This window comes from Tachyglossus aculeatus, chromosome X1 (assembly GCF_015852505.1).
Source record: "Tachyglossus aculeatus isolate mTacAcu1 chromosome X1, mTacAcu1.pri, whole genome shotgun sequence".
NCBI lineage: Eukaryota > Metazoa > Chordata > Mammalia > Monotremata > Tachyglossidae > Tachyglossus > Tachyglossus aculeatus.
In genome coordinates this window covers 102494246-102511947 of record NC_052101.1, presented here as the reverse complement: position 1 = coordinate 102511947, position 17702 = coordinate 102494246, and the positions used below count along the sequence as shown (strand labels likewise).

Genomic DNA, 17702 nt, shown 5'->3' with positions numbered 1-17702 from the left:
GAGAGACAATAGATTAGGTAGCAGAGCCAGCAAAAGGGGAAGGCCTTTCCCCTGTTTGAATTAAGCACTGTAAGACCTTCCAACTCCATCACTCCCGCAAACAACTATTTTTCCAGGGATGGCTTGATTGCAAACTATCCCAAAGCCGGAGGATGGAGCAGCTGATTTCGGGTTGTGTTAAAATCCCTTCTGGTCCTGTAATTCCCTCCATTGACTCCACCTTTAGCAGTGGAAATGGAGAAACAGAGCTAAGTGACTGGCTCAAGTTTGCCCAGATTTTATGGCAGAGCCACAGTTAGATATCATAAACCTGTAACTTTTATTCAATTCATTAGCTCACTGAGACCAGCTCCTTTGCTTACTGATCAATCATGTGGGCTCTCGGTAACATAGTGTTCTGCAAAAGAGTTCCAGACAGGAATGTCATTCCATAATAGCTTTATTAATGCACAAGAATGATTTTATTCTAAGGGCATTCTAGAGACTATCAGGCTGTACCTCCCAAATGTATCCTACAGCAATCACTAACACCTGTCCTCAAGAAAATGGCCCATTTAGCTATGCGTAATATTCAAACTAGTGGGTGGATAGACCATTTTTAATTATTAAAGGAGGAAATGGGAAGTTTGAGTCAAGGGAAGAATTAAATTCCAGCACACTCTTCAGTTTTACTATTTTTTTCATATAAAACAGCCTGTTCTTAGACTCACGGACTTGCAAACGGAAAATATTAACTGAAGCAGGTCTGATACAATTAAGTTCATTTTTTTTTTTACCTCCCAGTGAGTGGGATCAGTCCTTCAGAAAAAAAAAAAACACTTTTCCTCCTTTGGCTAAAAAATCAGGTTTCATTGTTCTTCTAGTTTCCTCAGGAAAGATTATGAAATCTTACTCTTCTGGCCATTGCAGTTTTAGCATGAAGAATTAGCATTGAGTAATTGTTTCATTTAACTGCAGGATTCTTTATCTTAAGCTATTTTAAGAAGAAATTGAATTATCAATTCTGGCAAAACTGTCATATGAGATGTGAAAAGGATACAAATAAATTATGGATAATCTAGTCGTATCCTGTTATAACTTTCTAGATAATCTAATAGGCAAGATTTGTTAAGTGGCTATTTTCACTATGATTGCTTTTGCTATTGCTGCTTTACGGTCAGAGGATGAGAAAAATATTACCAATCAATAGTAGTTACTGAACACCCACTGGGTGAAATGCACTGTACTAAGCCATTGAGAATATGCAAAACCAGCAAGTGACAGAGTCCCTGCCCACAAGGCACTTACCAGTTAAGCAACAAAACTAGAATTTTGAGTTTTAGGTGCTGCTATTGGAGATTACTGGAAAATGTCATCCCACAGAATTAGATTCAAACATTGGAGTAAATGTCTTGCTTAAAACATACAAAAGAGTCCCTTGAAAGATAATCAGAAAACAAGATGAACTGAGATACTAAATTAGTATTCAGCTGGTACCATTAAATCTTTCTCAAATAATTCTGCAAGACATGTTACCAAATGCCACTAACTCTGTTATATAATTAATTAAACATCAATTCTTAAAGATCAGATTTGATAAAGATTATATGTTAAAGTAAGCTTAGTACAGTGCTCCGCACAAAATAAATCACACAATAAATACCATGGATCGATTGATTAATTTCCAGGGAATCAAGAATCAAGTTAATTCATTCAATCATGTTCATTGAGCACTTACTGTGTGCGGAGCACTGTACTAAGAGCTTGGGAGAGTACAATACATCCACAAACAGATGAGACTATCGCGCTTGCCAAAATCCAAAAGAGAAGTGTATGATATTTAGTTGAACAAACTTCACAGGGTCTTGGGCAAATCTTAAATAAGGAACAATTTAGTAATGACGTAAAGTAGTTCCACCTATACTCTCCCAAGCACTTAGTACCGTGCTCTGAACACAAATTCCATTGATGATGGTATGATTTAAAAAACTTACTATTTATGAAATGCAGAGGGTTACAGTATAATAAAACCTTAGTGGGAATACTGATTTTTTGTCAAAATAAAATTAGTAGGAATTTTCTAGTGCAGACAAGGTTAATATGTTGGAGCCCCAGATCCTTAGCCCACCTCCAAGTCCCCCCAGCAAAACCCAACTTTCCCATCTCTGAATGACTGACATGCTGCATTTTAGGATTTTCAGCCCCTCCCTGCATAGAGAAACTGTAGTGGAGAAGTGCAAGCCTGGAATTCAGAAGGATTTGGGTTCTAATCCCAGCTCTGCCACTTGTCTGCTGGGTGACTCTGGGCAAATCATGTAACTTTCCTGAGCCTCAGTTACTTCACCTGTTAAATGGGGATGTACACTGGGAGTCCTGTGTAGGTCATGGCTTGGGTCCAACTTGATTAGCCTGTATCTACCCCAGCACTTAGTACAGTGCCTGGCACATAGTAAGCGCTTAAAAACTACAATAAAAAATTCTCCCTACCCACCAAAGCCACCCAAGTTGCTCTCCAAGGTCCATGTAGAATGCAGGTGGGGTGAGGCATAGGTGCACAGAGTGACCAACGTGCTTGGGCTGCAGCTGTCAAAGAAGTGGGAATCCAAGAATCCAAGTTTACAAGGGGAAAAAAAAACTCATCTGCATGACCTGACCCAAAGTGCCTTTGATCCTTGCCTTGTTTTGTGCTGTTGAGTCGTCTCCGATCCATAGCGACTCCATGGACACATCTCTCCCAGAACACCCCACCTCCATCTGCAGTCGTTCTGGTAGTGTATCCATAGAGCTTTCTTGGTAAAAATACGGAAGTGGTTTACCATTGCCGCCTTCCATGCAGTAAACTTGACTCTCTCCCATGCAGCTGCTGCCCAGCACAGGGTAGTTTTGACTTGTAGCAGATTGCCTTCCACTCGCTAGCCACTGCTCAAGCTAGGAATGGAATGGGTAGGCCTCTGCTTGACTCTCCCTCCAGTAGCCGAGCCTGGTAGAGTCCTGGAAACTCTCCAGGTGCGATCCTAAGAGGGGGTTTTGGTCCTAGCCAGTTGAATTGCAAGCAGAAGGAGACAAAACTAAGTTTATTATCTGATGACTGAGTCAGATATCATTAGAGCCAGTAAGACAAATGTTCATTCTGTTAGCTGTTTCAACCTGAGAGATTCTGCCCCATGTAAACATGGCTAATGTGAGGCATTCACTGATAGAGGAGATAAAACTCTGTGATGGTGTATAGTAGTAATGAGATTTGGGGTATAAGATTAAACAGTTTTGCAACAAAGGTAGTAAAGTGCCCTAATGCAGAATGTGTTTCTTCCCTACTCAGAGCCTTGATAGGGCATTACGTGTTGCACAAGCCGGTCTGCTGGAGGTCAGATTGGAGCCTCTTTTCCCAGCCAAATTCCCTGTTCTCCAATCTATAAATCTCCAATCTGAGTTACAAGATTTTTCTCTTACTGTGTTAGATACATGCTGGAACCACACTTCCTTCCTGATCAAAGAATTATTTTGCCAGAGAACTTTATACCTCACTATTTTATACACTAATGGGGTTTCTGTCATAAACAGTAGCATTCAAATTGCTTGGGCAAGTGGAACCTATCAAAAGTTACTTCTGGACTACACTGGATTTTCCTGTATTGCTCCATTTGATTTCCCTTAGGTTAAGGAAGATTGGAAGTTATAATGTGCAAGTCATTTCTATGGAAGATTTCTGGTTAAAAAGGAAATTACATCTTTCACCTAAAGAAGGCAACCAAACCCCACCAAATAATGTGTCACTGCCTTTTGACCCAATACACCATTTAAGTGGTCATCTAGTAAAACCAGAAGTAGGTGGTTGGGATGTAGTTTTGTCTGGGATTGTTTTCATTTTGCAGTTTGGGTTCAAGCCACAGTTTGCTCATGTACAACTGGGGAGTATTTTCATATTGTAAACTGCAGACCAAAAGCCACTAAGATGTCCATCAACACTCTGGCACTTCTATTGAGAGTAAATGTAAAGGCTACAAAGGGCATAATACTAGAATAAATATGGCATTTCCCAGAAAACATTTTATTCTATTTGAAATCCTTTCCTTCAGGACTCGAGTCCCATCTAAAACTGAAGAAGCACTGCCACTCCATGATGTATTTTACACACCATTAAAACATAAGATCTAGAAAGTGACAAAAAAAATTTCACACTACCACTGTAGGTAAGGCAAGGCATTTCTCACTTCAAAAGGGTGTATTTGAATCAATATAGACTGGCTGTAGACAGACTATTATGATGATATTTGTTATGTAGGTAAGTCATTTCTAACCTCAAAGGGGTGTATTTGAATCAAAGTAGACTGTAGACTATTATGATGATATTTCATTCATTCATTCAGTCATATTTACTGAGTGCTTACTGTGTGCAGAGCACTGTTCTAAGTGGTTGGAAAGTACAATTCAGCAGTAGAGACAATCCCTGCCCACACCGGGCTTACAGTCTAGAAGGGGGAAGACAGACATAAAAACAAGTAAAACAGGCATCAATATAAATAAATAGAATTATAGATATATACATAACTGCTATGGGGCAGGGGGAAGAGGAAAAGGGAGTGAGTCGAGGTGAGGCAGAATGGAGAGGGAGCTGAGGAAAAGGGGGGGCTTAGTCTGGGAAGGCCTCCTAGAGGAGGTGAGCCTTCAGTAGGGTTTTGAAGGGAGGAAGACTGTTTGGTGGATTTGAAGAGGGAGGGCATTCCAGGCCAGAGGCAGGACATGGGCCGGGGTTGACGGCGGGACAGGCAAGAATGAGGCACAGTGAGGAGGATAGCAGAAAAGGATTGGAGTGTGAGGGCTGGGATGTAGGAGGAGAGAAGGGTGGTGAGGTAAGAAGGAGCAAGGTGATGGAGAGATTTAAAGCCAATTAGTGAGGAGTTTTTGTTTGATAGGGAGGTTGATAAGCAACCACAAGAGATTTTTGCGGAGGGGGTATGAAATTCTCTGAACATTTCTTTAGAAAGATTCATTTGTTCATTCAATTAGAAAGATAATCCGGGCAGCAGAGTGAAGCATGGACTGAAGTGAAGAGGCAGGAGGTTGGGAGGTCAGAAAGCAGACTGATTCAGTAATCCAGTCGGGACAGAACAAGTGATTGTACTAACATGGTAGCGGTTTGGATGGAGAGGAAAGGGCGGATCTTGGCGATGTTATGAAGGTGAGACCGGAAGGATTTGGTGACGGAATAGCTGTGTGGGGTGAATGAGAGAGTGGAGTCAAGGATGACACCAAGGTTGCGGGCTTGTGAAATGGGAAGGATGGTTATGCTGTCCACAGTGACGGGAAAGTTCGGGAGAGGACAGGGTTTGGGAGGGAAGATAAGGAGCTCTGTCTTGGACATGTTGAGTTTGAGGTGGCGGAAGGACATCCAAGTAGAGCTGTCCTGAAGGTAGGTGCATATGTGAGCTTGGAGGGAGGGAGACGGAACAGGGGAGGAGATAGAGATTTGGGTGTCATCCACATAGAGATGATAGTTAAAGCCATGGGAGAGAATGAGTTCTCCAAGGGATGGAGAATTGAAAGGGACCAAGAACTGACCCTTGAGGGACCCCAACAGTTAGGGGATGGGAGCAGGAGGAGTCTGCAAAGGAGACTGAGAATGAATGGCCAGAGAGATAAAAGGGGAACCAGTAGAGAACAGAGTCAGTGAAGCCAAGGTTGGATAATGTGTTGAGGAGAAGGGGATGGTCCATAGTGTCAAAGGCAGCTGAGAGGTCGAGGAGGATTAGGATGGAGTAGGAGCCATTGGATTTGGCAAGCAGGAGGTCATTGGTGACCTCTGAGAGGGCAGTTTCAGTGGAGTGAAGGGGGCAAAAGCCAGATTGGAGGGGGTCCAGGAGAGAGTTGAAGTTGTATGTGTGATGATGGCATTTGTTAAGTGCTTACTATGTGTCAAGCACTGTTCTAAGCACTGGGGTAGATACAAGTTCGTCAGGTCAAACATAGTCCCTGTGCCACATGGGACTCATGGTCTAAGTAGGAGGGATCACAGGTATCGAATCCCCATTTTACAGATGAGGAAACTGATGCCCAGGAAAATTAAGTGACTTAACCAAGGTCACTCAGCAGACAAGTGGCAGAAGAGGACTAACTACTTTGTTGCACTTCTTTGCAGCCAACAACATTTGATGAAGATCAAAATGAATGACTTAATTAGGAATACCAGCTTCTGAAATTAATAAAATGAAGGGCATAGTAATAGTATCCAGTCAAAGGTGAAACCCAATGACTTTATTACAGTACGTGGTGTGAGGTGCCACTTCAAGTAGCAGAGATGTCTCCTACATTCATTCAGTTACTCCAGCTGAAGAGATATCATTGGTCTTTCACCAGTGATGAATCACAATAAAATGTCAGATAAGATACCTAATAAGTTATGTCTTGAAATGCCTTCCTTTGAAATGTACTCCCGGGGGAAGATGCAAAACTTTCATATTATCACTTCTATTAGTTCAAGCTACCTTTTAGCTATTGAGATTAATGACTATTGGATTTGAGTAGGTGCTGAGATTTTTGCAGCTTTTAAAGAAATGACAGCTTTGGGCTTTTCCAAATATCCCTGTTGGCTGTGGGAGTTTTTTCAAGTATTAATTCATGGGGGAATAGTCCAAGTAATTCTAATTTGCATGATGATGTAAATAATTTTTCAAAATCAATTTGGTTCAGTAAATTGGGGCAGGCATTAATGTAGTGTCTTGCCCTTTAAAACTCACTTATTTTGTAAACAGTGAATTTCAAAAAGAACATCATTCGATTTGACTGATTATAAATCCTTGGAAAACACCGAAAAGAAGGTCACAACGTACAAAAGGTGTGGAGTGGATATAACATCTGTCCCGATCTGTTTTTTAGGCACATCTTCAGACACTGATTTGGCTGAACCAACTTACGCAGTAGAGCTTTGGGTGAGCGCCTGGAATTGAGAGGCAGAGTTAAGCAACTCCCAAGTACTTGCTGTCCTCTGAAAACCCCAGGAGCCGTCCTTCCATCTCTGGATGTCCAATAGTTTCAACCTAAACTTGGCTTGAACGCTCCCAATTTCTGCTTGCTCTCACATCTATACTATATAGCACATTTGCACTGTAAGAGAGCTTGGGCTACACCAGCATGGCCAAGATTAGCTTTGGCTTAATAGCTGGCCGGTTGGTGCTAGGGCTACTGATAAGTTCACTAACCGAGTCTTCCATACAGAGTCATGAATGTCCGCAGCTCTGTGTCTGTGAAATCAGGCCCTGGTTTACACCACAATCAACCTACAGAGAAGCTACAACGGTTGACTGCAATGACCTCCGCTTAACAAAGATTCCCAGCAACCTTTCAAGCGACACCCAGGTACTTCTCTTACAGAGCAACAACATTGCCAAAACTCTGGATGAACTTCAGCAGCTTTTCAATTTAACCGAGTTAGATTTTTCACAGAATAATTTCACTAGCATCCGAGATGTGGGGCTTGCAAATCTAACTCAGCTCACTACTTTACATCTGGAAGAAAATCAGATAACTGAGATGACTGATTACTGCTTACAGGACCTCAGCAACCTTCAAGAATTATACATCAACCACAACCAGATCAGCAGCATTTCCGCCAATGCGTTTTCCGGCTTGAAAAACCTATTAAGGCTCCATCTAAACTCCAACAAATTAAAGGTTATTGATAGTCGCTGGTTCGATGCTACACCCAACCTTGAAATCCTTATGATTGGGGAAAATCCAGTCATTGGAATTTTAGATATGAACTTTAGATCTCTTTCAAATTTAAGAAGTTTGGTTTTGGCAGGAATGTACCTCACTGATATTCCTGGAAATGCCCTAGTGGGCTTGGACAGTCTAGAAAGTCTTTCATTTTATGACAACAAATTGGTCAAAGTTCCTCAGCTTGCACTCCGTAGAGTTCCAAATTTAAAATTCCTAGATCTCAACAAAAACCCAATCCATAAAATCCAAGAAGGCGACTTCAAAAACATGCTGAGATTGAAAGAACTGGGGATCAATAACATGGGGGAGCTGGTGTCCGTGGATCGATATGCCCTAGACAACTTACCCGAACTTACAAAACTAGAAGCCACCAATAATCCAAAGTTATCATACATCCATCGCTTAGCATTTCGCGATGTCCCAGCTCTGGAAAGTCTCATGCTAAACAACAATGCCTTGAATGCCATTTACCAAAAGACAGTAGAATCTCTTCCAAATCTGCGGGAAATCAGTATTCACAGCAATCCACTTAGATGTGATTGTGTCATTCACTGGATAAACTCCAACAAAACAAATATCCGATTTATGGAGCCCCTGTCAATGTTTTGTGCTATGCCACCAGAATACAAAGGACAGCAGGTGAAAGAAGTTTTAATACAAGATTCCAGTGAACAGTGCCTCCCTATGATTTCCCATGACACATTTCCAAATCACTTGAACCTGGACATTGGGATGGCTGTTTTCTTAGATTGTCGGGCAATGGCAGAGCCCGAACCAGAGATTTACTGGGTAACCCCACTCGGAAACAAGATCACCGTCGAAACTCTTTCAGAGAAATACAAGCTAAGCAATGAAGGGACTTTGGAAATAGCAAATATTCAGGTGGAAGATTCGGGAAGGTACACCTGTGTAGCTCAAAACATAGAAGGGGCAGACACCCGCGTTGCTACAGTTAAAGTGAATGGGACTCTTTTGGATGGTACCCAGGTGCTGAAAATCTATGTGAAACAGACTGAGTCTCATTCCATTTTAGTGTCCTGGAAGGTTAATTCCAATGTCATGACTTCCAATTTAAAATGGTCATCTGCCACCATGAAAATCGATAACCCTCACATCACCTATACAGCCAGGGTCCCCGTCGATGTTCATGAATACAACTTAACTCACTTGCAGCCTTCCACCGACTACGAAGTGTGTCTTACCGTATCCAACATCCACCAACAAACCCAAAAGTCGTGTGTTAATGTGACGACAAAAAATGCAGCTTTTGCACTCGACATTTCCGATCAAGAAACCAGTACTGCCCTGGCAGCAGTCATGGGATCCATGTTTGCAGTTATTAGTCTGGCTTCCATTGCCGCATACATCGCAAAAAGATTTAAGAGAAAAAACTACCACCACTCATTAAAGAAGTATATGCAAAAAACCTCTTCAATTCCACTGAATGAACTGTATCCTCCACTGATCAACCTTTGGGAAGCTGACAGTGAAAAAGAGAAAGACGGTTCGGCAGAGAGCAAGCCCACCCAAGTCGACACATCCAGAAGCTATTACATGTGGTAACTCAGTGGATATTTCGCTTCTGGTAGTAAGGAGCACAAAGACTTTTTTGCTTTATTCTGCAAAAGTAACAGGTTGAAGACTTTTGTATTTTTGACTTTGCTAGTCTGTGGCAGAGTGGTGAGGATGGGTGGATATTTCAAATTTTTTTAGTATAGCGTATCGCAATGGTTTGACACAAATGGTAGCCTCTCTCAGCTTCCAGTTTGTGTTTGGTTGTTTGTTTGTTTTTTAATTACTATGATTTGATTTTAGTTGTTGTGCTAAACTTAATAATGCCATTCTAACTTCAGTACTCAATAAAACTATTAATAACAGGTTGGGGTTACCCTGTGATTTCACAAATAGCATGACCCCTTTCTTCTGAAGCCATCAGTAGAGAGTACAGTGCCCTTCCAAAGCTAACATTCAGTTTTGAAACTGCATTGAACCTTTTGTAACAATCTGGTCTAGAGTTTTAAATAGAGAAGCAAAGACGAGACTTGTTACGTTTGTTGAATGATGTTAGTTGACTGTACTGTAATGTTGTATCAACTGAATTGAATGTTTTGACTGAAAAATGACCTTTTCCTTTTCTTTTTGTATTAGCTTAGGCCAGGCTAACAGGTAATAGAAATATGTATATCAATTTTTTAATGTAACAAACTACATGTTAATTGTTATCTTATTCTTTTTATTATATTTAGTAGACACTTTTAAAACAAGACAAGAATTTTGTTGTGCTTAATCCACCAATGTGTGGTGTAAAATGAAGACAGAGCTATAATAAAATAGTTTTGTTCCGATTTTTTTTAGAACAGTGGCAATAACGTATTATTTATAGCCGTTAGTAGGTACACTGGTAAATGTTTTTCTCAACAGCAAAAAAACCCCAAGATGTTCTCGAAGATTACTTTCTAAAGGTAGCTATAAAATGATTTGAGCAGTTTTCTAAAAAGAATTATCTATTTTAATGAGGTGGTTGAAATGACAGAGTTTGTTTCTATATTTAAAAATACCAAAAAGAAGTGAATCAGAAAGACATTATGTAGAGAAAAAGCTTTGTCACCGCCACATGTACATTCGGACATGTTTTCAAAGTAGTACCTAGTACATAAATATATTGAATGTCACATTCTCTTTCTGTATACATTTTTCTTGCAAGCTACTTTTTAACATATCTTTTTTAAATCTATCATCCTGGAAATTACGAATGAAAGGCCACTTAGTATTTCCTTTGGAAGTATAAAACAGAGAGACAATGTACAAAAATATTTTATGTTCTTCCTTTTGAACACATTCATTTTCAGGCTGGTGATTCCAATTGAAATTTATCAAACAAGTGAGTAGCCTACAGATAAATACTATTTTGTATAGCTGGAATCTCTTCCCCAAAATTGTCTCTAAAACACCTAGCTAAATTAAATGATGCAATTTTGTAGGCGTTATGTGGTTCAAGTTAAAGAAAGGAATTCCCATGTGAATAAATTAGGAGAGCTCTCAGTTTTAAGGCCAAAAGCAAAGATAGAAAGGAATTAAGAAGCATAGGTAAAGGGGAAGAAATGCATTTTAAAATGTGAAGTGATGGGGCAGAGAAATAAAGGAAGTCTGTTCCAAATTGCAGCAGCTGCAGAGGAAAATCTCCTAGATCGAGAATGATGAGGTCGTGGAAAGGGGCAGAAAGACAACATGAGCCAGATAAGCAGGTAGAAGGAAAGGGGAAAAAGAAAAAAACTGTCCAGGAAATAAGTTGGAGAAATTCCCCTGAACTTGATTAACGTGAAAGGCAGCTTTTAGCTAGAAAGATTTGGAAGCAAGTGGAAGTGTGAGAAGGCCTGAGCTCTGGAGATCCCATGATGTAAAGTAAGGTAAAATCAAGATCTTCATGATGTCAGCACAGAATCCAAAATGATGACAGGAACTATTCAAAGCTTAGGTGAGAGACTAGAACTAAAGATTCAGGCACTCCTGTATAGCCTCAGAAAAGCATATCTGCAAATGGACTGGAGAATCAATTCTATTTCTCCAAAGGATAGAGGATTACTTGAAATTTGATGTTTCTTTGAGAGGAAGGGACTGGTGACTGGTGTGTGTTTGCGGATGTACTCACAAATGCTGATAAAGAAATGCCCTCAAACCTTTTTCTGCTACAAGCAAAAGAGTCTTCAGGTCTTTTGTCATCTGTGCTGACAAGTACCATCACTTGGTAGAGAAATGTAAAAGTGAATCTTTTAGCCTACTATTTCTTCTGTGTAATATAATGCAAACGGATAAATTAGACCTGTAAGGAAATTACATAATCAGGTGAGGTATGAATGGATAATTGAGGTAATGGCACCCTAGACAGTGGTGATTATTACCTGTCTACTCCAGATTTCATATTCTTTCTTTCTTCCCCTCCTCATGCTGAATATCTGCCCGCTTTGGCAAGGATATTCTGGGAGCACATCCAACTCCCCCACATTTGATCCCAAAAATCATTCCACCAGCCTGGCTAGACGAACAACTCTTTTGAGCACTTGGTGAAAAGGAACAGATATCACCATTCTTTGCCAATCAAAACCAAACCAGAATTCACTTCGGGGAAGCGGGGGAAATAGACTTAAACATCTGCTCTTTTCTAGGGTCAAAACCACAAGTCTGCTACATGACATGCAATTGCAGATGCCTTTTGACATCATTTCATTCTTTTGCTGCCATGTCTGCAACTGGGGCCAAAGGTTTCACCTGAAAAAATATTCACGTGGCTATGAACTTTATCAGTATTGTGATCCCTAATAGAAGCTGTTTTTCAAAGGTTTTAAGAAGAGATTGAGAATTCCTGATGCACTGCATATGTATCCTTCACTTCACTTTTTTACTCTCTCCCATCCTTCTGAGAGCAGATGGACCAAAAGTTTATTAGAACAAAGAATTGATGTGTGTTTGTGTTGAGATTGGCAAACTCCTGCCTTTGCCCCGTTTCCTTCACAAACACCATTTTTGATTTTTCAATTACTTTGCATTCATTTGAGCAATCACCATGATTCTGTGGGGCTCCCCATTTTGACTCCTCCTTTAAAGTTATTTCCACTCCATCCCTTGCTAGTCCTCCTGCACCTAGGCAAAGTCAGACAGTTCAGTCACTTAACTGAATTTACCAGCTTCTTGCTTTGTTCTTGGGAGTTTGTTCCCTTTATCCAATCCTTCTATACCAACTCTCTCCCTCAAGCTAGTATGGGTGCCAATAACTGGTTCAATGGGACCCAGAGCGTGTTTCACGTCAACCCAAAAATTAATTTTGAGCTTGAACTCCCCCAAATTACTTGTTGTTAGAACCATTCTTTTAGAAAAAATAAAAACAAAAAATCCCAAACCACCGACAATCACGAAAAGTGAACCTGAGCCGGAGGGAACATTTTTCCTTATAGAAAACCACTGAACAAGGCTAGGTGATGCTTATGTCACATAACAGCTGCAGTAGTGACTTGAGGAATATACAGGAACATCTCCAGCATCCAAGAGCAAATTAACAACTTTTCTCAACCAGCTGCAGAGGTCCTGAAGCTTTCAGATTGTTTCTATATTCCGTTTGGTCACCAGAAACTGATTCCACAATTTGTGGACATAACGGTTCTCTTCATTTCAAATACTTCTATTTGCTTTTGGCTGCCTTACTGTGGAAGTATAATAGACAATACGCCTGCTTTCTTTTTCAGGATCTTAATATAATTACCATTTTAAGCACTCATTGGAAAAGTAAAAAGCTTTGCTGAACGTTGTCTGCCCAACCACTCTCTGATCTCACATTTCAACTACTAGGCCTGAAATGCATAGACTCTGTCCTCAACTGGATAAATGGTCTTAAGAACATAAGCAATGGCCCATCCAACCCATCATTTCATCTCTGGGAGTGGCACCAGAAGGCTTAAAGGAAACAGTGTGATGGTTGCCCTCTTTGGCAGTCATCCTAATGCCTAAAAATGGTACACCTAACATCACTTTCCCTCTAGTAACCCATTTTTGGGGCTGTCATCATATATACCATGAAATGTTATGGGACCATGACCTGGGGAAAGAAATATCAAAGACTATGCATACAACAACTTCAACCACAGTGTTTTTTCCTCTTAGGCAAGTGTTAAATAAATTGTTTTTCGTTGGTTTCAGCATTTTATTACCAGAAAGGAATCTTTTACTCCGCAAATGAAAAATGAGACCTTTGGCATCTGCCAAAAAGCAGTTCTGTTGCTCATTCCATGAAACTGAGTTAAGAGTTAGGAGTGGATGAAATGAAATTTCTGGGTTAGAACAATGGTCCATCCATCCCAGTATATCCTACCTCCAACAGTAGCAACGGGATACTTGGAGGAACTGTGATTGGTTACCCTCCTTGACAAGCACCCCTACTGTTTAGGAATGTACCATCTTGCATTCCTAACTTTCCCCTCAGGTAATCCATTATGGATCGTGAATTTAACCATTTCTTATACCTCCTAAGGTTTTCCGCTTATATATCTTCCTACAGTAATAAATGCACAGGTTTACCACCCAGTTGGTGAAGAAGTGTTTCCTTTTGTTTGGTATCTACTGCCCTTAAGAGTAAATGAGTGTCCCCTTGGTTCAGGTGCTGTGGGATTTGGTGAACAGCAATCCCATATTTTCCCTGTCCACACTCTTCACAAAGTTTTTCAACTTCAATCATGCCCTCTCTCAGGCTGCATCTTTCCGGGCTGACGAATGTGAACCTTTTTAGTCTCCACTCCCATGTTCATCTTGGATTATCCTTCTTTGTCTTTTCCGTACTTCTACAATGGCTTCCCTAAGACGTGTCAACCAAACCTGCACACAATACTCCCAGTATGGTTGTACTGTGGTTTTATAGAGTGGCAAATCCATGCCTTTGTGAAATGGCTCAGTGGAAAGAGCACGGGCTTTGGAGTTAGAGGTTTTGGGTTCAAATCCCATCTCCGCCAATTGTCAGCTGTGTGACTTTGGGCAAGTCACTTCACTTCTCTGTGCCTCAGTTACCCCATCTGTGAACTGGGGATGAAGACTGTGAGCCCCCCGTGGGGCAGTCTGTTCACCTTGTAACCTCCCCAGCACTTAGAACACTGCTTTGCACATAGTAAGTGCTTAATAAATGCCATCATTATTATTATGATGCTGTGATGCTCAGAATTCAGATGGGCTTCGTGGCTGCTGGCACACATTGGACCAAAAACACAATCAACCCTGACTTTGAGATCTGAGTTGTGACTGATAGCTCTGAGCCTATCAACAACACATGATTTGGGTTATTTTCTCCCAGTTGTATCATGTTGCACTAACACACTGATGCTTATATACCATTTTTCAGTTCACCCAGTTCCTGGAGTTCTTTCTCCAGTTTATCCTCATCTACGTAACAGGCCACCCTCCCCAAACCTGAGAAGAACAGTGTCATCTGAAAATATGGAGAATGTATTGTACATGCCCTGTTCCTGCTCCTTTATGAAGCTGTCATATAAAACTGATCCTAGCACCAATACCTGAGGGCCTGCCATTTCCACTTAGATTGTTAAGGCATTTATTCCCCGCCCTTCATTTCCTACCTCTTAGCCAGTTTTTGTTTTCTTTAACTGGCTAAAAATAAGGTTCTGAAGTGAACCCCTGTCATCAGTACACCCTGCATTATTAAAAGGAACTTACTTGAAAACTCCCTTCTCTTGCAACTTATTCCAGGTCAATGGTCCTCACCCTTGCTGCTTAGTAAAGCAAGAAATATGCTGCTCTCCCAAAGCAGACACTGGATGACTCACATTTCTGAACATCAGTGCCTGAAGAATCACAGTTTAAAGCAAAGGAAGGAACAGCAAAGATGAACAGTTGCGGAAAACCTTGCAGCAAGGGTGTACCTAAACAAAGAATCTTCAAACTTTAAGGGGCCTCAGGTATTAAAATAGAAGTGAGTCCTTGATGGCAATTTTGAACCCATGCCAGCTGTCCTAGTGTCAGTTGCCCATCCTTCATTAGAGACAGGTGGTGGCAGAGCAGGATTACCAGGGTAGATATCAGGTCATGTTTCAGGCCTCTGCCAGCAATCACGTGCAGTTTACTTGGAAAATGCTTTCAAAAGAATGCTCCTGACCTTTGTAGCCTTGACCCTTGGAGATTTGCAAACACCTGGTGTGGCACAAATGTGCTAGTCCCTCAGCTTTCCACTTCAGGATTACTAAAGGAGGGTGTTGCTACGGACACTAGGTTCCTAATGCTAGAGAAAAAAAAAGGGTTATACTTATCAGGAAGGTAGGCATTTTACATAAGGAAGCTAGTCACTAACAGTAAAGATTATCCCCTAAAGTCCTTGGACAATGAGTATTTTTACTTCAGTGTGTTGTGTAATGAGCAGGAGGTTGGAAAGAACTGCTGCCCACTACTCACTACTTCTACCCACTGCTGCCAACATGTCAAGAAAAGCTTCCAGATGATTATCTTCCCCAAGAAAAGGGAATGAGGTGGGAAAAAATATTCCCAGATGCACTGTAGGGAATTAAAATGTTAAACTTCTTCTCTGAGTTGCCCTAAGCAATCCATAATGTAGTCCTGCCTCTACCTAAGTAATGCCTGAGGGGTGGGGTAAATAGGCCCTTGAATTTCCTTAAGAACCCTGTTTCCTGCTATCTCCCCATGTATTCTGAAAGCACAGAGAATCCACAAGCTTCAGCAAATTGTTATGAATGACTTATCCCTATTGTCAGTCCCCATAAGTTTTCATAAGTATATTTAGGGGATTAATAATATGACTATATCTCAATAGAAGATGTAAAATGCCACGTGTTTCCATTTAAGAAAGAGGGAGAAACTATCAGGATGTAAGGACCTAAGTGCCTAGACTGTGTTTTCCAAAGTCACTGTAACTATGATTGACTAAACCATCAATTTCACACATATTCATAACATCAATTTCACACACATTCCCGCAGACATCACAGGCTGGACTTATTCCCCAGAAATAACCCAGGAGGGGAAGTGAACTGATCAAACAGTCATCCTTCTTAGGTCCCCATCAGCTGGAAGGATGGAACCTAGAAAAATCTGTATGTCAGGCACCTAGTTCAATTAAAAAGTAAGCATTCTTAGTTTTCAAAATAAGCCCATTTTCCATCACTAAGCCAGCTGGTCTGCTACACTGCTCAAAGACATTGAAAATGAATTCCCTAAAATCACTCTGGTCAACAAGTATTTATTGAGCACCCTCAGAAGGCATATTATTGTGCTAGGTTCTAAGCTCTAGCTAATAAGTGAGATAAGTCAGACTAACAGTTGATCCATAGCCACCGTGATGCAGATGTAATTTCTAGATTTGGTTTAAATAGCACCTCAGAAAGTATACCATTAATATATATTATACCTTTTTTTTTTTTTTTTTTTTTTACCAACATGCTTTATCAAGGGCTACTCCTGTGAGCACACCTCTTCTGCCTAGTGCTGGGATAATTAACCCAACATACTGGGCCTTACTTCTCTATAGTCCACTGAAAATAACTGCCACACTCTAACCAGAAAATAGGGCTGCCACGTTGGTGAGGTCAATTCATAAACTAAGTGACCTTGGGCTAAACTAAATATGGAAAAAAAACCTTTCTATCTTGACTGTTGTTACAGGTTAGAGTGGCTTAATATAAAAATAAACCTTCATTTACATATATGGAGATGGATCATTTTAACTAGTGGACATAACAAGGCAGCTGTCATAGGCCTACCATGCCCAGGAGCCCCCAAGAGCTATCCCGTCAGCATGCCCCTTCTCCCACACCCACATTTCATTTTACCAAAATCTGCCGCTGAATTAAACATAAGCCTGGCAGGGTCAATGAAAGAAATGTGCCTGTAGAGATGGGAAAATGTCTATGTATATAGAATGTACCAAAGGGAGCAAATTTTAACTTGGGGGACCCACACCAAGCTTTTCCTGTCTTCAATCTGACCTAGGTCATATGTGGGAGGAGGGTGGCTATTAACTCACAATGTACAGCAATTTGGCTTTACTCTACCAGTTTCCATTTTTTTATTACAGTATGTAATCACTCTGAAGAGTGAGTTCCGGCTGAGATAAAGAAGGCACAGCTCCTCCTGGCACCTCACCTTCTTTATGTCAGAAGTTGCCTCAAGTTTGACTCTCAGGTCTAGTATTATACAAGGCATAAACAGAAAAACAGATGGAAGGCTGCTAGTGGGTTTAGCTTGCTCCATTCTGCAGCCTAAAGCTAGCCATGACCTGGTCCTGGGGGAGCAAGGTACAAGGAAATAGGAAATGCATTTTTTCCAGAAAAATGAAAATATTTTGCTGCACTCCAAAAGCACAAACCATTCTAATGTTCATGCTGCCTTTTATTTGATAAATACTAGAAAAGCATGTTTTTTCCTGTGTGACATCCTTTGCTCTTTTTAGATATTCTCCCATTACATGAAATAATATCATCATCACATCCACAATGACCAGAGTC

The 17702-nt window shown here is 40.8% G+C and overlaps 1 protein-coding gene and 1 non-coding gene across 2 annotated transcripts in view; one reads left to right on the top strand and one right to left on the bottom strand.

The window, feature by feature from the left end:
• LRRN1 (leucine rich repeat neuronal 1) overlaps positions 1-13803 on the top strand; it is a 49982-nt gene extending 36179 nt beyond the window's left edge. The window contains exon 2 of the mRNA XM_038772567.1: positions 6853-13803. Coding sequence (XP_038628495.1) covers positions 7108-9258 — 2151 coding nt within the window. The 5' untranslated portion in view covers positions 6853-7107 and the 3' untranslated portion in view covers positions 9259-13803. The remainder of the gene's footprint in view (positions 1-6852) is intronic.
• Positions 2866-3003, bottom strand: LOC119920646. The gene has a single exon (XR_005448377.1). It is a non-coding gene; the product is annotated as a small nucleolar RNA SNORA7 (small nucleolar RNA).
• Positions 13804-17702: the final 3899 nt, after the last annotated feature.